The sequence below is a fragment of the Pyricularia oryzae genome, chromosome 2 (assembly GCF_000002495.2).
Source record: "Pyricularia oryzae 70-15 chromosome 2, whole genome shotgun sequence".
Taxonomy (NCBI): Eukaryota; Fungi; Ascomycota; class Sordariomycetes; order Magnaporthales; family Pyriculariaceae; genus Pyricularia; species Pyricularia oryzae.
The window spans coordinates 7656253-7681429 of NC_017850.1; the positions used below are offsets into that span (position 1 = coordinate 7656253).

Genomic DNA, 25177 nt, shown 5'->3' on the forward strand with positions numbered 1-25177 from the left:
CTCGGCGCGCTTTCTATTTTCTCTATTTACACAGCGGAAAACAAGGGCATAGAAGCGAATCGAGCCTGACCGGGTTCGTGCCCGGTCCTGCTTACAGGTTTGTTCACTGACGCGACCCCGTGCCTTCAGGCGCACGGAGGATTCGTCTGACGGCAGTTGACGGCTCTTCATCGAGAGGGGCCTGTGTCCAAACAGCGGAGCTGTCGGTCGTTTGTAGCCATGGAGACGAAGTTCCCAACAAGTGTGGGCTCGACGGCACAGGCGGGTGGTTGTTGTCGATAGCCAGCCGGGTTATCCTTGCCACGGGTAAGCGGGGAGGAGGTGGAGGGAGCAGGATTCGAACCTACGTTACTCAAGTAACAGCCATGGCGCTTAACCACTGCGCCATTCCCCCCAAGATGTTTCATAAACCAACTGCACGATGTCTGCGACAGGTGGAGGTGTTTTATTATTCATGCACTAGCACACAAATTATTCGTACACCGCACAGCGTCACTTATTCGTGCGATTATCAAGTGGTCGGTATAGTAATAGCCCTGCAGTATTCCAACCGCTGGCCATATATATGCAGTCAAAAGCTCACTGTATTCTCTCCAGGTCTTTGCTAACAACACAAAATTCAAATCACCTCTGCTTCGCCTTATCGAGCTACTCATAATTCCACTTTCCCCAGAACCAAGATCACATATACTTCCATTTGTTCAGAACAACGGTTCGCCTGGCTCTCTTTTCTCCGGACGAGGCTTGATCCACCACGAATACTATATAAACTTCCTGCTAGTATCGTTGAAAACAAAATGTCAACAATGGCCCTCCACCGCACTGCTTCCACCAAGTCCGACACAACCATGGCCTGTCCAAATGGCCTCGTGAAGAACTTGCCCTTGGGCGGGAATACCAAATGCAGCGCTTGCGGGTCTCACCGTGCAGAGAAGCGTCGGGCGAGCTCAACGAGCTCAGTCTCGACGACACCGACGTCACCGAGCTTTTCAGAGGCTGACTGGTCGCCGCTCCACAACTCGAGCCAGGAGCCCCAGCCCGAATATACCAAGGTCGCCAACAGCCTGATGAGGGCCATCACGGACTACGTGGGCCACCTGCAGAACGAGAACCTGCCCATGCCCAGCCTCGAGCCTGCTGCTGACGCCCACGGTGTCCTCAAGCATCCCGAAGGCGTAGCGGCGCGCAACGCCGTTGTTGAGTTGGCGCAGAGGATTGTTGCCATGACAATGGACCCTGACATGAACCTTCTTATCAGCTCCTTGCAGGTGAGTCGTACACAGCGAAATTAACTTTGGTGGCGGGAATAAATCCATCAGTCATCAGATGGCAGCCTGGTTGACAGAACTTTGGGCAAAATAGTTTCATTTCTGCTCGTCGCTCAAGGTTGCCATCGACCTGAAAGTTCACGAGCATGTTCCTCGTCGCGGGTCGATTACCTCTTCTGAGCTGGCCGCAAAGGTCGGCGCGGACGAGAGCATTTTGGGTATGTACTTTTTGCTTCCACCGCCACGGCACACCAGACAAGCAGCCGCCGACAGCCTGTACAGCAAGACCATGTGATCGCACTTACTCATACCTCGCGCCTAGTCCGAATCATGCGTGCCCTCATCTTGAAGCACGTCTTTTGTTCTCCCACTCCCGGCACATATGCTCACACGGCCATGTCGTGGTGCATGATGAAGTCGCCCGACGCCATTGATCTCCTGGGCCACCGGTAAGTGCCGCCCTCCCCCACCCCGCCACAGGGTCAAGCTCAAGAGGACCCGGGCCAACTAACGTTTTGGAACACCCCCCCCCCCTCCACTGCAAGACTGGACGAATCCTTCCGCGCCTCGAGCCGTCAAGCCGACGCGCTGGCGCTGGTCAACTACCGCGAGCCCGACGAGGCCGACGTCAAGGGCTTCAGCATGGCCTTTGGCACGACGGAGAACTTCTGGGAGGTGCTGGGGCACGAGGGCGAGGAGGAGCGCGCGCAGCGTTTCAACCGCGCCATGAGGGCCGTCAGCCTCAACACCCTGGACGTGATCCCGCGCATGTACCCCTTTGACCGCATCCGCGGCGACGGCCTGCTGGTCGACGTCGGCGGCGGCCTGGGCCAGGTTGCGCGGGCCATCATGGGCGCGCACCGCGGGGCCGGGCTGCGGAGCTGCATTGTGCAGGACGCCCATGCGGGCGACGACGCGAAGAAGCAGCCGGACGTGATGGAGGCGAACAGGAAACTCGGGGTGGAGCTGCAGAAGCACAACTTTTTCGACCCGCAGCCGGTAAAAGGTATGCTACAAACTTGCCCCCCTTTTTTTCCCCCCCACAGGGTAGTCAAAGCCGCCTGTTTGGTACAAAGCACACAAGGAAACTGACTACGACATGGTTGTTCCCAGGCGCCTCGGTGTACTTCCTGCGCCACATCTTCCACGACTGGCCTGACCGGGCCTGCGTCAAGATCCTCAAGCAGACGGTCGAAGCCATGGGCAAGGACAGCACGTTGCTGATCTGCGACCAGGTTGTCGACGACGAGGCGTCACCTCAGGCCACGCTGTACGACATTGACATGTGGTCTCTCTTCGGCGGCAAGGAGAGGAACCGGTCCGAGTGGGAGGCTCTGTTCCGGTCTGCCGACGAGAGATTGTACATCAAAAAGGTTTGGACAACAGCTGAGGCCCCGACCACCATGTTGGAAGTCTGCCTTTCGTGAAGGCTGCGTCGGAGATTTGAGGATATCCTCCAGGTGGTTCATGTTTCGATACGTTCCAGTCGTGTATTTTTAGATCCTTTTAGACTAGTTCCAGCCATGTTTGCTTAGACCAGTACCGAGGTCATCACCTAGGTCCTTTAGAATTTAATTTCTTCAGAGCTTGCCCACCGCGTTGTTCCTGCATCCGTCGGATCGGAGACTGGCTGCTCGTTTCCTTGCCCACATGCATGCATCTAAATCATTCTGCCATCGTCATACCAGTTCAAAACCCTGCTCAAGGACGCGCAAACATTGCTGCCACTGGTTGTTGCTTTGACACGCGTTTTTGCATACATGATCGAGGGTTAGGTGCCCTTACCCTAACAAACATAAAAAACCCCAAGTCAACTTTACATGTGATTGTATCTCTGCCATTTTTTACCGCGAACTTTAAATGACAAATTGTACTGATTTCCCTCACCCCGTGCATGTGGCGTATTATCCTTTCCTATGCAATGCAGCCTATACGTTTCCTACGCACTGGTGGCCATTTTCTGGGTGGCGTTTAGGGTTTGCCTTTTTCTGGGACATATAAAAAGAGAGTGTCGCCCACTGTCGCTGCTGTTCGGCTTGTAACAACGTTATATCTCGAACGTCAATAAACATTTATTTCTCGCAAAAGCACTTCATCCACGGTACTGATCGGTCGTTTAATAAGGGCAAAGGCAAGCAAAGGGCCAGTTTTCCACCATCGCCTGATTGATCACGCTCTACCAGACGGTCGGCTTTATATATCTGCACCCAGCACAGTCAAAATGAGAGTCAGCACCGCCTTTACCGCCCTCGTGGGCGTCTGCGCCCAGCTTCTCAGTGCGGCTCCCACCCAGTCATTCAACGTGAACCACACAATGATCCCCCCTTGCCGCCAAGAGCGCTTCCCCTGTCGCATTATCGGACCAGGCCCCCGCTTCTCGATTGTTCTCTGGTAGTAAGATTTTCTTTTCTTTTCTTTTTTTTTTTCCACCCATCTATAATTTTCACTTCCTCACAAGAAGGCTCCAAGCAATATCTTGCTGACAACCATCCTTTTACTCGTACATCAGTGCGGAGGCGGCAGACCTTGAACGCGGAAATATCGAGTCAACCTGCGGCGTGGCCGCCGAGTCCTGGGAGGTTGAGAGTTTTCACGTTCCGCCTGGGGGCGAAGACATTGGGTGCGTTCAGGCCATCGCCACCTTCAAGATGGCAAACGGTAGCCGCGATGGCCCGGTCGCCTGCGTCGGCAGCGGTCTCACTAGGCCATTCGCGAAGATCATGTGCGTGGATTGAGGGGATCAAACGGGGTAGGGCTTGATTGACCAGCATGAATCGGAGGAAAGAAACCCTTTTTTTCTGGGATGGCTGTTCGCTCTTTTTTTCCTCTTTGTCCCCCTTGTCGAGTTCTTCTGGTTCTGGACGCTAGCGTGGCACCCCTGTATGAACTTCCTGCTGGTCCCCAGGACGGGAATGGAGACGAACCACAAGGATTGGCAGATTTTGGCCTTCACAATGCAAAACAATCTTGGACAAGCAATTATCCCATTACGTTTCTAACTAAGGGTAGCATCCATTAAATTCCAGAGAGATCCTCGTAACAAAAAGCCATACCATCAAATCAAGCGATCAAGGAAAAGTAAAAGAGAAGAAAAAAAAATGCAAAAATCGCGTAGCTTGTCAGCGAACCAAGGCCAAAACCGGTCGACAAAAGATTTCCAAAAACACTCATGACCAAATTTCCATTCGATTGGCTCAATCCAAAAAATCTCAATCAGTCCAAACTTAGACAGCCTGCGAAAGACCAAGTCCACGTCCGCGAGGCCTCCTAGGCCTCTTCTGAATCTGCCCGGAGCGCGAGAGCGTCGGTCGCTGTGGGTCAGCCCTCTGTGGGTTAGCCCTCTGTAGTTGTGCCAACCTGGCGCTCGCCTGTTGCCGCGCAGTCCTGTCGTTGGCGTCAAAGAATTGGTCCTCCTGAGCAGCAACGGTGCCACCGCCAGGACGTCCCGTCGTGGGATCCGCCTGCTGCGGGTTGGCCTGCTGTAGTGCAGCCAGTCTGCTGGCAGCATCTGCCCGACTGGGACGCGTAGTCCCGGACCCCGTCTGCTGCGGGTTGGCCTGCTGCAGTGCAGCCAATCTGCTGGCAGTATCTGCCCGACTGGGACGCGTAGTCCCGGACCCCGTCTGCTGCGGGTTGGCCTGCTGCAGTGCAGCCAATCTGCTGGCAGTATCTGCCCGACTGGGACGCGTAGTCCCGGACCCCGTCTGCTGCGGGTTGGCCTGCTGCAGTGCAGCCAATCTGCTGGCAGTATCTGCCCGACTGGGACGCGTAGTCCCGGACCCCGTCTGCTGCGGGTTGGCCTGCTGCAGTGCAGCCAATCTGCTGGCAGTATCTGCCCGACTGGGACGCGTAGTCCCGGACCCCGTCTGCTGCGGGTTGGCCTGCTGCAGTGCAGCCAATCTGCTGGCAGTATCTGCCCGACTGGGACGCGTAGTCCCGGACCCCGTCTGCTGCGGGTTGGCCTGCTGCAATGCAGCCAGTCTGCTGGCAGCATCTGCCCGACTGGGACGCCCAGCCCCGGACCCCGTCTGTTGTGGGTTGGCCCTCTGTAGTGCAGCCAATCTAGCGTTGGCCTTTTGGCGGGGGAAACTGTCGTTGGCGTCAAAGAACTCCTCCTTCGGATCCTCCTTCGGAGCCGGAGCAGCCTTTGTGCGTGTGCGGCCGCCCCTCCTCGATCCGAAGAGGCCCGGGGAGGGACTTCGACGCTCGAGCGATTGGTGCTGCACCCCGTCGGCGCCGGCGCCAATGGAGTCTCTCTGCACAACAGCGGCACCGCGCTGCCCTTCGGCGGTTCCTAGGGCGAGCGCGTGCGAGCTGCAGGCAGCAATGGCGTAAAGCTGGAACATGTTAGAGAAGCGCATTTTTGTCGTTGTTTTGTGGATTTATCGTGGGTTGTTGGAAAAAAGGAAGTAAAAAGTGAATTCAAAGTAAGGAGAGTATCGAGACGAAGAAGCTGGTAGAAAGTTCAAAGATAGTGATTTCAGTGAGACCCAGCTCTGTGCAATTCAGAAAATCAATGTTATCGAAAAGTAATAGTTGAAGAGGCAGAAAACTCTGTTGATGATGGGATTATGGAAAGAAATGAAAAGGGTTGGATTGTGAGGAAGCTATCATTATATAGGCAAACTTGGTTCAATTCTAATCTCTTCTTTTGTTCTGGTGCCTCACCGTTGACTGTGGTCGCATCAGGTCAGATGTGGGTAGGAGGAATTAGTCCCAACTGCGAGAGATCGACAGCCTTGAAACCGTGACATAAATCTCCGTCGCCTTTTTTAGGCTTTAATATCGAGATTCCTGCCTCGTATTTTATTTTTCTGCACAAGTCAGCAGGTCTTGAATTACCTTTTATAGATGTACAAGGCGCAGCTCTCTCTCTTTCTTTATTTCTTTTTTTTTTTTAAATAGCGCATATAGTCAGTCATTTTGCTTATTGGGCCACCTGCTAAAGATAAGTTTCCATTGCTTGGCACATATTTTTAATCGGCAAACTTTAAAAAAGTTTACATGCGGTAATAACAGGAGATATTAAGAACAAATTGAAGAGAGAGAAAATCAGGTGGTAATCGAGAACACTGGCTGACGAAAGCGTGTTAGTGAATAAGTCAGTGCGGAGTAATGATGCACTACGTACGCGCGGAAGGGGATGTGTCGCAAAATTAATTGATTGATCCGCAGATTTGCCCAATGTCGCGTTGTCGGAGTTTGTACAGCGAGAACCGCGTCTTTGCCCAAAAAAAAAAAAAAAAAAAAAAAAAAAAAACATACGGGGAAGACGCTGCCGTCTACAGACAGACTGCCGACTGCGTAGTCAGGGTTTTGTGTAAAGTGGATTTCCGCGCATTGTTAGTTCACGCAACTATGCCAAGGGGTTTTTATTTTTATTTTTTTATTTTCCGATCGTCTGTCTGATTGCACCCAGATCAAGCTGGAGATGAAATCAATAGGCCTGCCATGAGGGATGTACATCACTCCGACACCGTTACACTAAAGATTTCTCTTTGCAGTGCGACAAGCCTCCATTAATCGACGTTGTGTCAACGCACTCCTTTCCAGTCTATCTTGTCATTGAAGTCTCAGAAGCATCCCTTCAAACCCTTTTCCCGCAAAGGGGGCGTTTGAACAAAAGAAGTCGCTAAAAATCGGCAGCCGTACGTAATTCACCAACCTGTTCAACACGGTCGATCGGCGTTGCTATTTACGCTTCGTTCACCAAATTTCTAAAATTCTTGCTATGCTTGGCGGCGCGTCGCTATGCAACAACTTCCGCAGGACTGTTGCGCATTAACACCGTCCACAATTATCACCAAGGTTGCAGGGAGGGCCCTGGGCGGGGTCGCATTCGGGACGCTGACTGACTGGTTCATTGTGGGGCCCCGCCAACCTATGGCGCCCCAAAATTCCAAATATGTGTAATTTGACAGCCCAGGGCTGCCTGCCTACCTAGTGCTTAATTCTTCCCACAAGGAAACCCACGTCACCGATATATTAACCCTACACCGCAATTAAAGATGATGCTCGATGCGATAATCCAGATCGGCCCAGATGGCTCCAGGGACGAGGAACTTTGCACGTTGCTGCGCGCGCACACCCTTGCAGCGGAGCAGTCGAAGAACTGCCGCAGTAGCAAACTCATCGCCGCCGTCGAGCAAGCGGTCGCCTCCAACCCCGATCTGCTGACTCGAGACGAACAGGGCAACACCTGGCTCGCCGTAGGCGACGATCGATGGTCGGCCGGGCGCTTCGAAGCCGTCACCATCGCGGACCTGCGCGAGCGCGCGAGGCAAGCACGGGCGGCGGCCTCGCCCTCCCCAGGCGCACCGACGCCCCGCCTGCGAATGTGGGTGCTCGGCGGGGCGTCCATCGCCACCGACATTGGCACCCTGCAGGCCACCGCCGGGGACGGGGCGCTCTTCCAGGTCGCGTCGCAGTTCAACTGCCTCGAGTCCCCAGACGCCTGGCAGCTGGCGCCCGTGCGCAACTACGTCCACGACTACACGCAGGGCCCGCGCGCCGCCGTGGGCGCCTTCCCCGCCACGCTGCTTCGTCACTACCGCGCCCCCGGCGCAGACGGGCAGCCGTTCGTCCAGACGACGGACGGCAGCCAGCTCGACCTGCTGGACGAGGCCGTCGACCCGTCGCTCGGGGGCCGGCACAATGGGTACTTTGACGGCCACCGGGCACGCGACGTCGCCGCCATCGTGGATGCGCTGCGCAGCAACCAAGACAAGATCAAGGTCGGTGTGCAGACCGAGGCAGAGGTCGTGCTCGGCGCGGACTGGTACGGCACCGTGCAGGGCCGGCCCCGCATCGCGCAGGTCTTTACGTCGACCGTCGCGGGCGGATCTTATGGCGGCGAGCGGGCCTTTGGGGACCAATTCCCGTCCGTCTGTGCGATGCTGCTCCGCGCCGCCTACCGCGGCACCCTGTTGGCTGCGGCGGCGGGTGGGCAGCGAAAGGTGGTGCTGACGCTGATTGGGGGTGGCGTCTTTTCGAACGACCTGGGAGCCATCTGGACGGCCATCACGGAGGCGGTCGAGCATGTTGAGCCTCTGCTGAGTGGTGATATGGATGTGTTTGTAAATGTGCGGGAGCTGCGTCCCTTGGCCCGCGCGCTACCTGCCGACGAGCCGCTGAGGACGGTGCAGCGGTGGGGAGGCGCTGTGATACAGTTTGAGCGGCGGTCTGACCAAGTTGTCATTGAGCGGTGAGCGCCAATGAGTTGAGGCAAATGGTACTCTTTTCGGTATGCTGGTCACATATCCATCCTTCACAATCAGGGGCCATAAGCGCTATCATATGCGTCTCATCTCTACTTTCTCGTGTGACAGCCTCGAGATATATTGTCTTGTTCACAATACTTGTCAAATTATATTCGGCCAACTGCTACTATTAGGGAACGCAAAGGAGTAAAAGCTATTTCACTATAGACTCAAGTTAAATAGTCATATACCCGCAGCGTCTGGCCACCAAGAGCGACACAAACGTCATGCCTGAAACAGCACTCCTTTCGTCTTTACAACCTCCTTCTTGCCCCTCCCGTCGTTGGTCCTCCTATTCCGGGTAATCCATGACTACAAAGCTTGCGCACAGTCCAGGCCTCTAAGCACTAATTGAGCGGCGCAGCACCTGGAAGTTGGCGGGGACAGCCTCGACACCGGCGCCGGAAGCAGCAATGGCGCTCTTTTGGGAAACCAGTTCAAGTCACGTCAGCATTTCGAGTCATAGAAAGGCACGAGAAAAGTAAGAGAAAGAAAAGAAAAACCCACCAGCTCGTTAACCTGGTCCTCGGACAGACTCGTGATGTTGTACTCGGTGCCGTCAGCAAGGCCAATGGTGTCGGGCTTGACCGTGGCTTCGCATCTGCCCAGAGGCTGCTCGGCCGGGCAGGTCTCGTCGATGGCGCGCTTGCGGTTGACGAACGAGTACGAGCCGCCCGTGCGATCACCACGCGTCGTGTACGGGAGGCAGAAGAAGTCTCTGCCGTTGGAGTCCCCCTGGCCTCCGTACGAGTTGCAGCCGCCTCCCGTAAAGGCCTGGCCGCGGATACGCCAGTTGGTCGGGATCTGTACAATTGTAATGAGGTTTTTTGTCTGGTTAAGCTTTGCTCTTGTTTTTTTCCTTTTTTGTGTCTTTGAGAAAAGAAATCATTCGGAAGAAACTCACGGCTGCAAAGCCAACGCTAGCCCTCGAGCCGCCAAACGGTGTACAGCATACGTTGGGGTTGAGGTTTGCGCAACCAACCCAGGCCCCGCCGCAGTTGTCGCCGACGTAGCCCCTGACATCGATGGCCGACACGGTGGCGGCCGCGAAAGTGACGAGAAGTGCTGAGAACTGCATATTGAAGTGTGCCGGATGGAAATCTGTGGGCAGGTGCTTGTGCTGCTAACTTGATCAAGGGGTGAAGAGCTGGCGGGAGATGCTGGTGGACGAGACAAACAAGAGCATGCCTGGAAGGAGTGCGAGTCTGCCCATTTATAGTTCTTCCCTCCGCTCAGATTCCTTCTGCTTTCGGAGTCTTGTCTTGATCCTCAGCTGTATACGTCTCCGCTGCAAGACTCTCCATTGTAAGATTTTGCCACTAAACCATGGAGACGAAGCCTTGGCTTGCTGATTATGATGCGCCGTGGTGGAACAGTTTTGAGATGGGAAATGAATCAATTCCCAGCATCTGCATCACAGGTCTCTCTGAAGCCCCAAGGCTTGTTACTTTGAGCATCCTATTGGATCCACCCCATGAAATTTCATATCTGCTTTGCTTTCTCGTCCATACCTGATACCGAGTCAGAGAGTCCAGGTTATTCGATGGCTTTTTCTTTGGAGTTCAGCTCGAGTTACTGTTCATGATAGCTCCTACGTGCAGTCTCTATCCAGTTGGTACCTAACAAAAAGAATGCCAGGTCAGGCGAGCGCCACGGTGGACCCGAAGCTTGGCTTGATAGGATTTTCCTCTCTCTTTCCCCACATTCGTTATATCTTCGCAGTTAGACAGCCGGAAGACCGGGCCGCCGGGCCTCCTAAAGCTCTGTTACCTTGGACAAGCGAGTAAGATTATCCTTTTGTCTGGTTGATGCATACAAGATTTATACAGGCTACATGATTTATTTTTTTTTTTTTTTTTGCTTTGCTTTCAACCCAAAATTCCTATTACCCCTCTGTGGCAGGTACAGCTTACTTTGGAGAGGCGGGTCGGTGGGTTGCATTCGGATCGTCGGAGGCAGCCGGTCGCACTTAAATCTGACTTCTCCCGCTGTTTTACGGGTTCTCGTCAGACACTGGGTTGGTTATTGGTCCCAACAGTGAGAAGTGGATTTAAGTCTACTTGGCAAGCTTATTCCGCCCCTGCACTCCACTAATTGATGATAGGTCTTGTGAACTGCTATCCAACCGATCCGGCTATTATCCCTGACTGAAGTTCGTTTGTTGTCTGCCTAATCGATGCCTGTAGTAGTTGCTGTGGCATTCTCCTCGGTAGTCATACATCTTTCTCGCTTCTATCCTCGCCACCATTGCCATTGGCCATTCTTCCTTCGCCTCATTCTCTCCTCTTCCTCTGGAGGGGACTCGGCTAAGAGCCACAACTGTAGTTAGCTTGTCTTCATGGGATACAAGGGCTGAGGCTGTCGAAATGTGCAAAAAGGGAATAGTGACAGGAAACTTACCTCCATGCCCAGCCCAATTTAATCCACTTCTTCGTCCTCGTCCAAGTCCGAGTCTCCATCTTCCTGCCAGTCGCGTCCGTCACTTGAACAAGGCCACCGCACGGTAAGCCTATGGTCCCTCGTGTCACTTCCGTCTGACGCAGTAACAAATGAAGGGCTTTACCAAAGTGGCCGTACATCCGATTCGCGCCGACAAGCTGAGTTTGCTAAACCTCCGTTTGCGCCCTATTCTCTGTCTGCTCCAGAATCCAAAGATGGCTCTTCTTTTCGAAAAGCCCGTGCTTGCCGGCCCTCTGCTTCTCATCACGCTCCCAGCAATTACTCAAAGTCACGAACATCCTTATTCCACACTACTGGCCTACCGACCTTTTGCCCACCAACCAAGCTGGCCGAACGTAGGTCCATCCAGTGCAACAGAAGGTTATGCACGTTTAACTTGAACAAAAAGCCCTCCCAGGGCGAGTGTGAGCTCCCAACCCCACAGCTGTCATGTCCTGCACTGATGCAGGTGTTGCTGATGCCTGTCGACGGCAAAGATCTCCTTGCCCATGGTAATGCTGCCATATCCGATATCATCGGCATCAAGCCTGATGGGGTCGGGATGAATGTCGCAAAGGAAGCAGAGTAAAACTATGGATGAACTAAAACACAACAATCAAGTATATTGGACGAGGATTTGATCCATTTAATGTTCCTACCTAGGTACCTGGGCTTTCATATTGATATGCTATGCTATTACAGCACAGTCTTGTTACATCCACCTGCCCACCATGATCTTTTGAGGGAAAATCAAAATTACATTATATAGCCACCATTTTGAAGCTTTGCCAATGCGTAACAATGTCGTCATCTTGTAGGGGCTGGGCTAAGTTGTCGTGGGTCTCATTCGAATATGTGTCTAAACGTTCACCAATTCGTGTTGCTGTGGATGTACTGACTGCTTGCCGCGGTTCCCGTTCACGCCTTCGCGGTGCCATATAAAAGGACTATGCAGCTACCTGTGCCTCTCGGTCAACTGTGCTACAAGGTCAAAAGTTAATATTGATGGACATGGCCATGATTCGACGCCCTGTACAGACGATGGAGAAGCTAGCTGCCTCGAACTAGCAATCGTTGGTAGTCGCTAGAAGCAAAGTAGGGATCAAACATATCTATATACATTCTCCAGCGGCCACATACTCCATCGCAATGTGTCTGCGTCAGGCATTCCCTAAGCATTGACTTCCTGCATCGAGGAGGTTGTAAAACAGGACGGTGGTCTCGACGTCATCACTTGGCAGGCAAAGGTGGTAGATAATGTCCTCGCGCCTGGCACGGGCAGAGTCAGAGCTTTCTGCAAGGCTTCCGTAGAGCATGCATTCGAAGGCTGGTGATATATAGAAGAGCGGGTGCGAGTTCATGAGCCTCTGTGGCATCGGGGTTGTTTTGTCGGCAATGTTGGATAGGTTGTTGGCTTCGTCATCGTGCACGGCTTTCTACGCTAAGAGGACTAGATCGGCATGTGGACACAGGTCGAGACGCTGGGCAGCCATGATGATGGGTTCGAAGTGTATGTGCCAGCCGAGATTGATGGAGGTTGTTGTACTTGAAGTTTCTTGTTTGTAAAAGGTAGACCGACCACAGATGGCAGAGCATCACAATATATAAGAAACAGGGCCTATCACTGAGCCTGGTCGCCTCAAAAGTGTTCCTTGCATTTCCTTAGGCTGAAACTACAGCAAAAGAGTTGCAGCTTCTACCCAGCCTGATACCTGGGTCGCGTACCTAGATAGAAACATGCTATAGCAGTAGTACCAACAGTCCTCTTTCATTGAGAACATAGACTTTGGAGAGGCGCGAAGTAAAAGTCACAACATCTGCTAAACACGTAAACAAAGGAATTTAGTATGTAAAAACAACACTAGAACTAGAGGTGGGAGTGACATCGCAAATTAAACAGATCAAGTCTCTTTAGACCCACGGAGGAAAACGTCGGGCTTGTTGAGCCCCCTTTTGTCGTTCGGCTGATCAGACAAAATGACCTTTGAGTCAGCAAAAACAGCACAAAAAAGGGGTTTGGTGTTAATGCATCCGGAAATACTATCCGTGAGCATATCGGCATCTGCTCCTGTCGTTTGTCTGTGCGCTAACTCAAGGTGACACCCCTTTCCGTATTACAAAAATATTTCTGACGTGATTTCACTTTCATCATGCTCGACGCGACATGCTTTCGTCTCCATCATGCTCGACGCGGCATGCTTTCGTCTTCATCATGCTCGACGCGGCATGCTTTCATGCCATCGTCTCCATCAAGGCAGTCAAGGCATCCATACCAAGCCTTTTTGCCCAAAGCTTGCCAGCTCTCGATGTGCTGCAGGAGAAGAAATTCAGGAGGCAGTACCTCGAAATCTCGGCAATATCCCCGGCACATCGTAGGCTCCGCTTTGCATGTATCCGAGTTTTGGTCTATGTATCCATTGGTAGCCGCTCGCAAAGTAGGTTCAATGGACCATAAATGATGGAAGTTGTGGCTAATAAAGAGCTCCTAGCTCTCAAACCACTTCTTGTCATTCATAAGGCGAATGTAGCCCTGTAATTTGTGTTCGCCATGGTCACAGCCAGTCCCGGCGTGAGGCCATTCTTTTCTGTTAAAAGGCCCATACATTGCGTCGAAATATTCCCTCGCTATTTGTGTGCGCCGCTTGTCAAGGTAAGCTTTTGTTCAGATGTGAGATACAGTTGGTTAGCTGGCACTTCATATTTCTGGAGGGACTGGTGGCTTGATATATATGGGATGATCTTACTGATGACCTTTTTGGGCACCAGAGGATGGTCAATCAAAAATAGCACACAACTATTGTATGAGTTGATTCCGCCAGTATTGTGTAGCAAAAGTTCCCAGGCGAGCTCGTTGAACTCTTGCGCCATGTCCGCAACGTACGCAAAGATAAACAGGCGGCCCAATTGTTGACAAGTTCGGCTCCTCGAAGATTCCAGCTGTAAATTGCGCCGATGTTCGTTCAGCCACATGCTTCCGAGGAAACGTAGAATGTGATGACACTTGTACTTGTCGCAAAGCACAGCAAGCTGCTCCATGAGCTCTAGATTCGGTGTTGAGATGTCCGACTTGAAGTGTACAATTTTGCAGAAAAGCAGAGTGGCATCGGTGTTGTCCTCAGGTAACGCCAGGCGGTACACGACCCCATCTGAAGATGTGAGCATGTTAGCAATGAATACAAGTGTGTGAAGGAAAGTGAAAAACCGACTTTTCCGGGCTTCGGCGATGTCGCTGCCTTCCTTGAAAGGGCCTTGGAGCATCGATTTGAACACAGTCGATGCGGTGATTACGGCGTAGGAACTGACAAGGATCTCGACGCTTTTTTTCCGAGGGGTGGTCGTCCTTGTCTTGTTTGTCACTACTATCGCCGTCGTTATTCTGGCTCCCAGCTGTATCATCGTCATTGCTTCGACTACCACTCGTGCCACTGCTATCGGCCGAGGTGGAAGTGCTTTCAATCGTGCATGGTGCCTTGAGAACCAGTAGGACGTCGCCGTCCGGATCGATGTCGATGTGTTCCACATCCTTCTGCTGCAATTCCATCTTGAAAGGGTGATCAAGATAATGTCGAGCGATGTCGAGGTTGGGCCAAGAATTTGTGCGCGATTCTTGGTGACTGTCACTGGAGAAATACAAGATTCACAGTGGGATGCGAGAGAATGGAAGAAGAAGCAGGCAGCCGGCCTACGGCACAGGAAGTGTGTGCTCCACTTTTCAGCCCAAAATTGAGTCTGGAAGGGGAGCAAACGCTTCGTTGGGAACTGATCACAAAGTGAGGCCCATGTGACAGGCACACGGTGACTGAAAGCAAGATTAAAGTGTGAAATCCAATTGACTTTGAGGACAAAACAAAGATAGTTATTCACGCAACAATGAACACAGCTCTTTCTACTTATATAACAGAAAACCGCATGCCTCGATCGATCACCTCTCACCAGTATTCAATCTACATCAAAACAGCCGCAGCACCAACGACCGCCGACAACACGACGATGCCAGCGCCGAAAGCACCCTCAAACGCAGCGCCCCAGCCGGCGCCGACCCTCAGAGTGCCAGCGGCGTTCTTGCCGCTGCCGCTGCCGCTACCACCAGAAGCGGCGGCGCTGCTAGCGGCCGACAGCACGCTGGTGCAGGTACCGTCGGACTTGGGGCTGGCGACGACGGAGGCCTGGCCCTTGAAGTCGCAGGCACTGGAGCTCTTGCCCTGGTTGTTGTAGTAGGCGTTGAGCACGTTGCCCAGCTTCTCGGTGGCGTTGCACATAGAGAAGAGGCCGTAAGTGCCAGTGGCAGCGTCGGCCGTAATGCCAGTGCAGGCCTTGGGGTCCATGCCGCAGACGGTGCCGAAGAGGGCACCAATCGACTTGGCATCGGAGGCGGTCTTGGCTGAAGGCACGCAAGAGAGAGACTGGTACATGCATGAGCAGACCGTCGAGTTGGGCGACGGCGGCAGCTTCTCGGCGGCCTTCCACTTGTCACCAATGGCAGGGCAGGGGCGTGCCGTGTTGCTGGGCTGGTACGAGTTCATGGCGGTGCCGGTGGGGTAGCCGGACTGGGCGATCTGGGTAGCCAGAGCACCAAAATCCTTCATAGTTGTGACGGAGTTGCCGGAAAGGGAGACAAGACCTGGTGTCGGGGTATTACATGTTAGCATTTCTAGTTTCCAAACTCTTGGTGGAGTGGAAGTACGAGGTCGAAGTTGACATACCATAGTCATTCTGCTCCTCAAAGTATTCGTAGACGATACCGCCAGACCAGACCTTGTTCATGTCGTTGCTGTAAAGAACTCCAGTCTCCTGGAAGATACGCGCGGCGGCACCGCCGGGGTTCTGGCAACCATACTCGGAGAAGAAGACGGGAACGGAGTAGTCCTGGAAGAACTTGGTCCTCTCCTCGTAGCCACTGGACTGGAAGGTGCTCTTGCCGCACCACTCGTAGATGTTGTAGCCCCAGAAGTCAACCGAGTCTTCCGGCTTTCCGCAGTTGAAGTAGTTGGCGAGATTGTCCCTAGTGCCAGAGTCGTCGTTGGTGGCGTATCCAACACCTAACCAACGACCCAGGTTCTTGCTCTTGATGTATGCCTTGGAGTCACGCACCGCCGCCTTGACGAAAGCTGAGGCCTGGGTGTTGGTGGCGTTGTTGGTGACCTCGTTACCGGCGAAGAAGCCGAGCGTGTTCTCGAACTTGGACAGGTTGTCAATGACGCCCGTGTACCTGGCTAGCAGCGACACATCCCAAGAGGGCGAGTCGCGCTCTACCGAAATGTCCGGGGCGCTGAGATCGGCAATAACGTAAATACCAGCATTGTCGAGGATCTTCATGCAGGCGGTATGGTCCTTCTTGGGGTCGATCGCGTAGACACGAATGACGTTGGTGCCGAGCTTGCTGAGCAGGGGAGCGTCTCGTTTGCAGCTGGCTTCGTCTGCGAGCGGGTCGTTGATGTTTGCCGACGTCGCGTCGCCCTGGCCATTGACGTTGACGCCCTGCTGGTACGCCACGCCGCGAATGTAGAACTGCGTCCCATTCTTGAAGAACAGGTACTGACCTTTGGCCGTGACGGGCTCGGTCGCTGCAGCTGCAGCAGATACTAGTTGCAAGACGCCCAGCGCCTTGGCGAGTTTAATGAAACTCATTTTGGAAGTGTTGAAATGATTGTGGTGGGCTGTATACCAGGTAGCACAGAGCGACTTGACCCTTTAGATTGGGCTGGGTCTGGGCGTGTGAATGGGGTCAATTCTCTTGGCGCCAATGCGGGAAGTAACTACCGGATAGTCTTGGCTGCCCTGGGGAATGCTTGTTGCCGGCAGGGGCTGGAATTGAGTATTCTTTTTGCGAAAAAAAGAAACTTAACGAGGGACGTGAAGAGGTGGACAAAGGAAGAAATCAACCGATTAAAAGTAAGTCCAACGAATGTCGACTTTTGATTGCAGTAAACAGTACGTAGAAAGGATGGAATGGAGTTGAAAGAGCAAAAGAAGGGACGAAAGGGAACTGGAAACGGGATTTCTACCTCTCACACTTTCGGTGGGTTCGCATCGACCGACACATTAGGTCCAGACTACCTTAGTCATCTGATCCCAAAATATTTCACACTGGGCAACCCGTCCTGATCAGACAAGTCCTGAGTAAGGTTGGTCCTCTAGAAAATGAACCTCAAACTGGGAGAGGGCAGGATCGGTACACAGTGCAACTCAAGCAGACGCGCTACGGCATGATGAACGTTCAGGGGGAGGGGACTGTCTCGGGACAACCTGTTTTTAACGGGGCGAAAATTTCACCAAACGGCTCCAAAATCTATGCCAACTGGTCGACAGTCCGGCGGGGATCACAATGTCAAATCCAACTGAACTGGTACCGGCCCAACCTTGTAAGATTAGCGTGGAGGCGCCTGAGATAAACCCGGCCATTCCCTCAGCAAGACGCCTCTCGCCCTGTGGGAAGGGATGACGCGGCTCCATTGCAAAACGTCAACACGACGATGTGCCTCGTTTAAAAGCGGGGCTGTTATTTTAAGACGAAAGAATCTTGGCAGCTGTTGGAATCACCAACAAGGTTTTCCAAGAGATTGTTTTCCGATTCAATCGGCCGACTGCGAAGGTTCCAAGTGTTATTGCGACTGATTAAATTACAGAGGTCTGCAGGCGATTTATCAAACCTGCCCAGCTCTTTTCAGGAGAAATGTAGGCCTCCTGATACCCTTGACTGCAATGCTAGCGAAACTGGTGGATTTGTCACTGGATGCAACTTGCACCTTACTCACGCGCAATGTCTCCATCACACAGCCCCGAGCGATGTGACAACAAAAACATTGAAACAATTTCGAGCAAACAAATGAGTGCCACGTCTGCTCCAGAAATACGAGTTTACCACGTTCAAAAAACACGGTACCGTACCTGCACCATCAATCAATAAAAGAAGGAAAACCAATCAGCCCCTATTGGTACGATTTCAGTTTCTCCGGCACATTTCTCAGTCCCTCTTCTTGTTCAACCTGGGCAGGCAGAGCCACAGCAGTAGCAGGACAGCAAAAAGTGCAAGGATGATGGGCTGCAAAACCCAAACGCCCTTGGCCTGTGCAATGGCTCCGATGGCAAACGGGAGCACCGCGGCACCAGAGCCGCCAAACGCAGCTGCGAATCCAATGGCGCTCACGTGCAAATGCTTCGGCAGCAGCTTGGTCGCCACCACAATTGCTGCCGGGAATAGCGGGCCAATGAAGAAACCCTGCAGCGCGACAGCCACAACCGAGACGTAGAACTGCGGCACCAGCCAAAAGACGAGCTGCAACGCCATGACTGGGATGAGGTAAATCTGCGAGTGTATGAATTGGTGTCAGTTCCAAACAAGCAAACAACCGGACACGTTACGGAATTGAGAAGAAAAAAACACACTGTCACGGCCAACTTGACTCCCAGCTTTGGCGTCACGAAGCCCAGAATAACCCTTCCAACAACCAGCCCCAGCCAGAAACCCATAGCAGACATTCCGCTCTCGAATCCCGGCGCATTCCGAATCTCCATCATGAACTTGACGATCCAGCCGCCAATCGCAACCTCTGCGCCGACATAGCACAAGAGGAAAATGGAAATCAGCCAAGCCACCCTCGCGTAGCCCTTCTTGAACAGCACCTCCCGCAGCGCACCCTTCTGCGGCTCCCCGACGCCGGCGCTGCGCGAGAGCGAGTCGCGGTACGCCTGTGCGTTCTGGGGCCAAAACGCGGCCGCCGACGTGACCAGCTCGATCCCCGCGAGCCCGATCATGAGGTAGTAGTATGCCCACCAGGGCTGACCGAGGCGGGTGATCATGCTGGTGGCGATCAAGGGGGAGACGACGGCGCCGACGCCGTAGAAGCCGTGCAAAAAGCCCAGGATCTCGTCGGCGCGCGCCATGTTACCGATCCAGGCGTTCCAGGCCGCGTCGACGAGCCCGTTGCCGAACCCGGCCAGGCTGAAGGCAACGACCAGCACCGGGTACGGCGGGTGGCAGGCGATGATGATGTAGGCGGCCAGGTGTGCCGAGGGGGAGATGAGCGCGACGCCACGCTGGCCCCACCACAAGTGCACATAGTTGTTGCAGAGCGCCGACAAGGTGTAGCCGATAAAGGGCGACAGGAACACAAGCGACACGACGAGGTAGCTCAGGTTGTAGTACTCCTCCAGGTAAGGGATAAGAGGGCCGTATGCGGCGTCGTTGGCGCCCGCAACGATGAAGGCCCAAAAGGCGGCCGCGAGGCGCGCAATGTTGCTGCGCGGGTGGTTCCAACGCTGCAGCACTTCAGTAGTCGTCGTGGGATGCGGGAGATCCTGGTCCCGTTCGGCCAGCGATTCGCTGCTTATGCGTGATGGGTTATCGCCGGGCGGGGTTCCGTTCTTCATTACATTGTCCCCGAGGCGGACACCTTTTCCCCAGCCATCATTGGCATCTCCATTGATGCCATTGACGCCATTCTGGTTCGCTTCGTTCGCAAACTGCTGATGTGGCGGGAGCTCCTGGAGCTCAGTGGAGGTGTTTGTAGCCATCATTTACTTGCGACAGAGTACCTAGGTAGATAAGCGGCGCAGACTGAGAATGGCACAGTCCTGTAATCGGGATTAACGTGTGCCAGGCATCGAAATTGACGTTCAATCAAGTCTTAAATACAAAAACTTCACCCACGTCATGCTGGATGCACCAATGGATCTCGCAAAAGTCTTGGCTGCTTGCAACCCCGGCACATCATCAACACCCAAATTCACAAAAAAAAAACCCTCATTTCAGGTGGCTGCGACTTCCCCAACCGCCTGGAGAACCAGCGGGGTCTCCACCGCCCTTCCCCCGCGTCCTAGGATTGATGGGCTTACCGTATGGCACTCTGCAGCCTGAGGTGCGAAGTTAGTCGAGATTGATCCAGAGGCCCCTCTGCTGGAACCAAAAAAGGCTAGACCGCAGCGGCAAAACATCGGTTTACCACTCCATCCGATCAGGTTCCTAATTTCACCAAGAGCTGCCGCCGGAAAGACGGCGCTCTAATCCGACAATAGACTCCGCCATGGCGGACTTTCTGTTTTGTTCAATCTCAGATTGCAGAGTCGCAGCGACTTTTGTCTTGGCCTTTCAGTCTCTGTGCTGATCTGAGCTGCTGCTGATGGGTACACCGCTCAACGACAAAAAAGTCTCATCCGATCACAAGGTTCGGCACAAATGTGTGGTTCGGTATTGCGTCAAAACCTTGATGTGGGGCTCGCAGCCGATCGATCAATGACTGTTTGCTAGAGTTGTCGGAGTCTCCCTTTTAGGAATCGGCCGCCTGCCTGTCAAAAGAACATGGTAAAGTTGAGGCGAAAAAAAGGGAACACCTGACGAACCTAGTGTTCTCTGGCTCAGAACTCTAGGCGTGATACTTTTTGTTCAGACGCTTAATTGACGCGATTATCCGCCCATGGCTTCGAATCTTCTTTCGCACAGGCCTCTCCTGGGTTGAAGGGTTGCCAGGTTGCAGTTCTCATACAAGTACATATATTTCTTTGAAGATAATTGCCCGCCCGAACACAATCTGCAACCTCACTGTTATGTTTGCCAAAGGCTGCCACCGCTGGAGCTTGGTCTGGATGTCGCCAGTATCTCCTTAAAATTCACGATCCTGGAGGCCTGATAGGTAATAATTCTTGTAGACTGACTTTTTGCAGTGCCTCATTGAAGCCCTCCCCCTCCAATATGTGTTGTGATGCTTTCTTATGTTGCCTCTTATCTACACAGCTTTCGGGAGTAAGTGTCGAAGAGCCTGTAGTTCAATCGACGTCCCGACGGGTTGTTAGTCCTTGTGGTAGGCTAATTAGGCGGCCAGATCATGGAATGGGATGTGTTATAGCGCAAAGTACGGACCTTGGGGCATATCACTGTTGCGATTTATATCAGTGATCCCATGTGTGGCCGCCGTGACTTACTTACGATATCATTCGACTTTACATTGATGCTCCAACCTTGGCACGAGAACCTGTGTATATCGATCTCGAGTGGAAGAGCTCAATCAACCTTATGAGTTCAATCAACGTTTCGGAAGATCCCGATCCCAAAGATTGGAAGGGAACACCGTTCTAATGGCCCCAAAACTTTGGGATACTGGCTACTGCAAGGAAACGAAGAAGAAGATTCTATCTAAGCAAACTTGACTACATGCTGATATGGATGCAAATCCCCGCTCGCATATCTCACAGCACCGGTAGTCTCGACTCACCAGGTTTACGAGTTTAATACCACAGGCAGATTCTATACGTCAACAAATATAGTACCATGTATATTAGACGCCAAATATCGGCTGTGGGGAAGCAACGCCCTAGTCTGTTCTATCAATATCACCAGGTATCGCTGGTGTCAGCCGAACCGGCACTTTGATGCTCTCATTCCCCACTTGTTCAAAACCTAAAACTACCGTGCAAGGCTTTTGAAATGCTCACTCAATACATTGTAATAGATGCTTTCTGCCATCTCCATACTCGCCAGGCAAGCGGACGAATGTGCCCTAGTAACCGGTACCTTTTACCTCAACCCCCTTCAAACGCTCCCTCCAGACTCTTGAGTATCTATGTTGTGGAAACCCCATCCAAATCATGTCAGCCCATCCTAGAGTGTACATAATCTAGTTTCCACCTGAAATGTGTTCTTGTTGTCCTTGCTCTCAGACGCAACAAAAGCGAATCGAGCTCGATCTACCTTATCACAAAACATTATATCGTCTTTTTGGGGCGCGGAAGACCCTGTGCCCTCCTGGCCTCCAAGTCACCCTCTGCCAGCCATTTGCTGGCCTTGATAAATTGTACAACGTTGATGAACTGCTTGCCCAACATGACGGGGAAGCTGACGATAGCAACAATCCACGGGATGGTGGAGTCCTGGAGTCGCCAAAAGTCAGCAAGTACTCCTAGGTAAGAGATGATAATACGCAAGACGAAAAGGAGCATACCATCTTGTTCGCGCGCGCGAGCTCCAAAGCGCCAGCGCTGTAGGGGTTTTTGAATATTTGCCCCAACAGAGACGAATCTACCTCACGGTTGCCCTTGAGAATCTCCTCGGCCGCGCCAGGAGGAACCTGTCCCAGCAAGGTGGGCGACAGTAGCGGGCTCGAGAACGAGAGGAGGTACAGAGCAATGAAGAAAGCTTCGTTTAGGAAACAGAAAACGAAAAGCACGACCTGTGAAGGCTGTCAGCAGTGTGCGCCACCACGCAGCCCTAATCCGTCATAGTTTCCTGAATCTTACCTTGTTCGTGTAGTACTGGTTCAAAATCCAGCTTCGCGACCTGTCAACATTCTTGTGGCTTTGGCCCGAACCTCCCATCGCCAGCGTTGTGTACATGTGGATGTAGTGGCTTGCAAAGTCGAGCGAGATAAGGCCCTGGAACACAATGGCCCAGCGGGGAAACGCCGAGGACAGGAACACCAGCATGCACGCCGTCGTGCAACGGTCCGTCACCATGTCGAGGACGGCGCCGAAGCGCGTCGACTGCTCAAAGAGCCGCGCCAAGTAGCCGTCCAGCGCATCGAGGAGGCATGAGATGCTGTACAGCAACGTGCAGGTCCGGGGGTGCAGTGGCATGTAGTAGAGGGAGATGAGCGCGAGCACGACCCGGATGTAGCCTGGATACCGCAAGACATGCTTCGTCAGCTGGATGGAATCTTTATCTCGGAGATGAGTTGCGGCAAGACTTACCGATTATATTTGGCCAAAAGGCGAATATGTTTTCATTCTCCACGAATTCATCCTTCTTCACCAATAGCTCCTGGGCATTCGCGCCGCTGTCACCGTTGGAAGTGGGCGCGTGCTCGCCGGCGGCAGCCTCCCTGGCGGCCTGCTTTCTTGTCCGCGGGCCTGACATCGCAAAGAAATCGTCTGGTCAAAGGGCTTATTATGCGTCGAGTGGTTCGTCTTCCCTTGTTGGCCTCTTGAGGCTACGGGCCGCGAGATGCAGGGTCTGTGCAGCTGCCGCCAGTTTGACTAGGGCCTTGCAATAGACTGTGCGGCGCTGTCAATTCCAACGCGTTCCTAGGATTAAGGATCTGACTTTGAAGGTAAGCGTCGGATTTCGAAGGAGAGAGTCTCGAGTATGCGTGAGAGCATCCGTCGGCAGGCGACCAAACAATGATGGAAATGGTTGCGCTTGACTGCCAGCAATACAATGAGCCCGTTGTCTCGTTATCGCTGGCGATGCACCGAAGCTATCATGGAAGAGCTTGTCCAGATGGAGTTTCTGAGCACACGAGTGACGTGACCAAGCGACGGCGAATAGGGCAGGCCTGCCAGGGATGAAATTGTGGAGTTGGTGGGGTAACGTGGGATTGCGCACTTACGTAAGATGGGTGGGCACGTGGGAGTTGAAGATATTGGTGCTGTACGTACAGTCGGACTGTGGTATATGGTATTGTGCAGTGACAGAAAGATGGCTGTCGGACAAGCCCGGAAGATGAGTATTGCCGTGTGCCGACCCAAGCTCTCGGCGTGAGCATGACATTTGCCTCGGGGCTTGGAATCTGTTTGTGGATTGGATTAGATGCCGTATACGTATTTACAGATGACGGTTGCCCAGCCAGGTTTTGGCATGCGTGCACGCAACCTGGATTGGACCGTGATCGACTTGGTATGATTTGCCCCTTACTGCGTGCTCCACGACCGAGTTCGCCGCTCGCAAGAAAATTTCAATTGCTTGTCCTTGAAATCCCCTCCCACTTTCAAGACCGGAATTTCCGTGCCGGTCATGGGAGTTGGCTCAAAATTGCACGGCAGGGAGGTAGTTCACTGTAGAGGGTTGAGAGGGAAAGCTGATGCAAACTGCCATCGTCGCCCCTACCTTACCCTGTGGTGTGGCCGGGCCGGTCTTACGAGCCGCATCGCAACTGAAGCGAAGTACCTAATCAATTCCATCTCAGGCACAACCGGCGGTGAGCTCAACTCGGGGGTTGCACGTAACAAAAAGACACGGGAGTGCCAACATTTCCGCACCTAGCTCAATTGGCCATGTGACGAGATGTATGTGCGACCTGAGACCTATCTCGCAACAAATACATCATTTCATATTGTAATTTGCGTCCGTGATACAACGAGTGCTTCGGCAGTTTCTGCCGCCTACCAGATATAGAAGGCTAATGGTACAAATTGATTAATAGCTAGGTAGGTACATTCCATACCTTCCCATTTCTATCGAAGCCTCAACCCTATGTGGTAGTAGCCTGCAGACAGGTGCGGGCTTTCGCATGAACAGATCCCTGGTCACTCTGCTCCAGGATTGCATGTCAGCCCAAAACCTTGATTTTGGACCCAGATTTTGGATTATCTTTCTTCTGCGGCGTTTTGATTTTTGGTCGCCCTACATTCTTCTTTCGACAGTTGTACGTCCCGAGTTCCAAGGCACCGGTATAATGTAAAGGACGCACTGCATCGACACATTTCCAAGGCACGAGCATGAGCCCGCAATGCTGCAGGCTTTAAACATCGCACTCGGGAAAGGCTCGATCGAGATCTCGCTGGGGGGGTGTGAGCTGTCAATCAATGCGACGACTGGACGGCTCGACGGGTCCTTTTGTTTCCCCATATGGCAACACCATGATAAGAATGGAGGAGGAAAAGTCCATCTTTTTTCTTCATCCTCCTGAGAGTGACGTTATCGGTCTAGCTAGTGGCCCCCACCTATCCTCCACCAAAAACGAAAATCCTCGTCGCCAAGGGCTGTTGGGATTGGATTTTATTCTACGCGCAGCAGCGTACCGTGCCTCGTACATTGGTGCCTACCTAAGGCTTGCCTAGGGGGCTTTGTAGCACTGACATTTGCCGATTGCTAGGGCTGCTGGCCACTGGAGGAGGAGAATGAGTGAAAGAATGAAAGAGTCATGACAAAGTAAAAGGGCCGGATACAATCGACCGGCTTGGAGAACTGCGCGGAATGGAATGACTTGGATTAATAAAGATCAATAGCCTCAAAATATCCCCAACAATCTGCAGACCTACCGTGACGGTCTTTGTGGATTGCCATCCATATTTTCCATGTCACGCTAGAAGATGCCTCGCAGTAGAGATACAAGACATTACCACGTCTGTAAATGGCTGTAACCTTTGTTGATGCGGGGGCGTTGAGGTGTGCAGCAGTCAAGGTGGAGGAGAGGGGCATTAGCCGACTAAACTTATGGCGGGTGTGCAAGCCCAGAATGCAGCTGAACCGCCGAGGTGCATCCTTTCCAATGCGGCTTGAAC

At 53.0% G+C, this 25177-nt stretch overlaps 11 protein-coding genes and 1 pseudogene across 12 annotated transcripts; 4 read left to right on the plus strand and 8 right to left on the minus strand.

Moving 5' to 3' along the window:
* Nucleotides 1-322: 322 nt before the first annotated feature.
* On the minus strand, nucleotides 323-394 carry MGG_20043 (annotated as a pseudogene). Its single transcript has one exon. The product of its transcript is annotated as a tRNA-OTHER (tRNA).
* A 403-nt stretch (nucleotides 395-797) lies between these two features.
* MGG_08377 (uncharacterized protein) lies at nucleotides 798-2695 on the plus strand (the record flags this gene model as incomplete). The annotated part of the gene is made up of 5 exons (XM_003715635.1): nucleotides 798-1268; nucleotides 1363-1486; nucleotides 1591-1717; nucleotides 1814-2274; nucleotides 2382-2695. 5 exons carry the CDS (start codon nucleotides 798-800, stop codon nucleotides 2693-2695), a joined length of 1497 nt encoding a protein of 498 aa, XP_003715683.1.
* A 794-nt stretch (nucleotides 2696-3489) lies between these two features.
* On the plus strand, nucleotides 3490-4066 carry MGG_08376 (uncharacterized protein; the record flags this gene model as incomplete). Its single annotated transcript, XM_003715636.1, has 2 exons — nucleotides 3490-3662; nucleotides 3778-4066. The coding sequence occupies 2 exons, from the start codon at nucleotides 3490-3492 to the stop codon at nucleotides 4001-4003; spliced, it is 399 nt and encodes a 132-aa protein (XP_003715684.1). The 3' UTR covers nucleotides 4004-4066.
* Nucleotides 4067-4492: 426 nt separating this feature from the next.
* On the minus strand, nucleotides 4493-5629 carry MGG_15930 (uncharacterized protein; the record flags this gene model as incomplete). Its single annotated transcript, XM_003715637.1, has 1 exon — nucleotides 4493-5629. The coding sequence occupies one exon, from the start codon at nucleotides 5627-5629 to the stop codon at nucleotides 4493-4495; it is 1137 nt and encodes a 378-aa protein (XP_003715685.1).
* A 1591-nt stretch (nucleotides 5630-7220) lies between these two features.
* MGG_08374 (uncharacterized protein) lies at nucleotides 7221-8803 on the plus strand. Its single transcript, XM_003715638.1, has one exon. The coding sequence runs from the start codon at nucleotides 7277-7279 to the stop codon at nucleotides 8474-8476; it is 1200 nt and encodes a 399-aa protein (XP_003715686.1). The 5' UTR covers nucleotides 7221-7276; the 3' UTR covers nucleotides 8477-8803.
* On the minus strand, nucleotides 8640-9682 carry MGG_08373 (uncharacterized protein). Its single transcript, XM_003715639.1, has 3 exons — nucleotides 9432-9682; nucleotides 9035-9331; nucleotides 8640-8948 (listed from the first exon to the last, which is right to left on the minus strand). Exons 1-3 carry the CDS (start codon nucleotides 9603-9605, stop codon nucleotides 8868-8870), a joined length of 552 nt encoding a protein of 183 aa, XP_003715687.1. The 5' UTR covers nucleotides 9606-9682; the 3' UTR covers nucleotides 8640-8867.
* Nucleotides 9683-11181: 1499 nt separating this feature from the next.
* On the plus strand, nucleotides 11182-11555 carry MGG_08372 (uncharacterized protein; the record flags this gene model as incomplete). Its single annotated transcript, XM_003715640.1, has 2 exons — nucleotides 11182-11322; nucleotides 11376-11555. 2 exons carry the CDS (start codon nucleotides 11182-11184, stop codon nucleotides 11553-11555), a joined length of 321 nt encoding a protein of 106 aa, XP_003715688.1.
* A 1805-nt stretch (nucleotides 11556-13360) lies between these two features.
* On the minus strand, nucleotides 13361-14507 carry MGG_08371 (uncharacterized protein; the record flags this gene model as incomplete). The annotated part of the gene is made up of 3 exons (XM_003715641.1): nucleotides 13361-13621; nucleotides 13711-14112; nucleotides 14270-14507. 3 exons carry the CDS (start codon nucleotides 14505-14507, stop codon nucleotides 13452-13454), a joined length of 810 nt encoding a protein of 269 aa, XP_003715689.1. The 3' UTR covers nucleotides 13361-13451.
* A 265-nt stretch (nucleotides 14508-14772) lies between these two features.
* On the minus strand, nucleotides 14773-17165 carry MGG_08370 (1,3-beta-glucanosyltransferase gel3). Its single transcript, XM_003715642.1, has 2 exons — nucleotides 15670-17165; nucleotides 14773-15587 (listed from the first exon to the last, which is right to left on the minus strand). The coding sequence occupies exons 1-2, from the start codon at nucleotides 16592-16594 to the stop codon at nucleotides 14911-14913; spliced, it is 1602 nt and encodes a 533-aa protein (XP_003715690.1). The 5' UTR covers nucleotides 16595-17165; the 3' UTR covers nucleotides 14773-14910.
* Nucleotides 17166-17489: 324 nt separating this feature from the next.
* MGG_08369 (uncharacterized protein) lies at nucleotides 17490-19707 on the minus strand. The gene is made up of 2 exons (XM_003715643.1): nucleotides 18353-19707; nucleotides 17490-18272 (listed from the first exon to the last, which is right to left on the minus strand). Exons 1-2 carry the CDS (start codon nucleotides 19481-19483, stop codon nucleotides 17931-17933), a joined length of 1473 nt encoding a protein of 490 aa, XP_003715691.1. The 5' UTR covers nucleotides 19484-19707; the 3' UTR covers nucleotides 17490-17930.
* Nucleotides 19708-21221: 1514 nt separating this feature from the next.
* On the minus strand, nucleotides 21222-23193 carry MGG_08368 (CDP-diacylglycerol-inositol 3-phosphatidyltransferase PIS). Its single transcript, XM_003715644.1, has 4 exons — nucleotides 22646-23193; nucleotides 22196-22572; nucleotides 21901-22128; nucleotides 21222-21829 (listed from the first exon to the last, which is right to left on the minus strand). The coding sequence occupies exons 1-4, from the start codon at nucleotides 22809-22811 to the stop codon at nucleotides 21665-21667; spliced, it is 936 nt and encodes a 311-aa protein (XP_003715692.1). The 5' UTR covers nucleotides 22812-23193; the 3' UTR covers nucleotides 21222-21664.
* Nucleotides 23194-23292: 99 nt separating this feature from the next.
* On the minus strand, nucleotides 23293-23844 carry MGG_15931 (uncharacterized protein; the record flags this gene model as incomplete). Its single annotated transcript, XM_003715645.1, has 2 exons — nucleotides 23589-23844; nucleotides 23293-23463 (listed from the first exon to the last, which is right to left on the minus strand). Coding segments are annotated over exons 1-2 (272 nt in total), but the record flags the coding sequence as incomplete, so codon positions are not given.
* Nucleotides 23845-25177: the final 1333 nt, after the last annotated feature.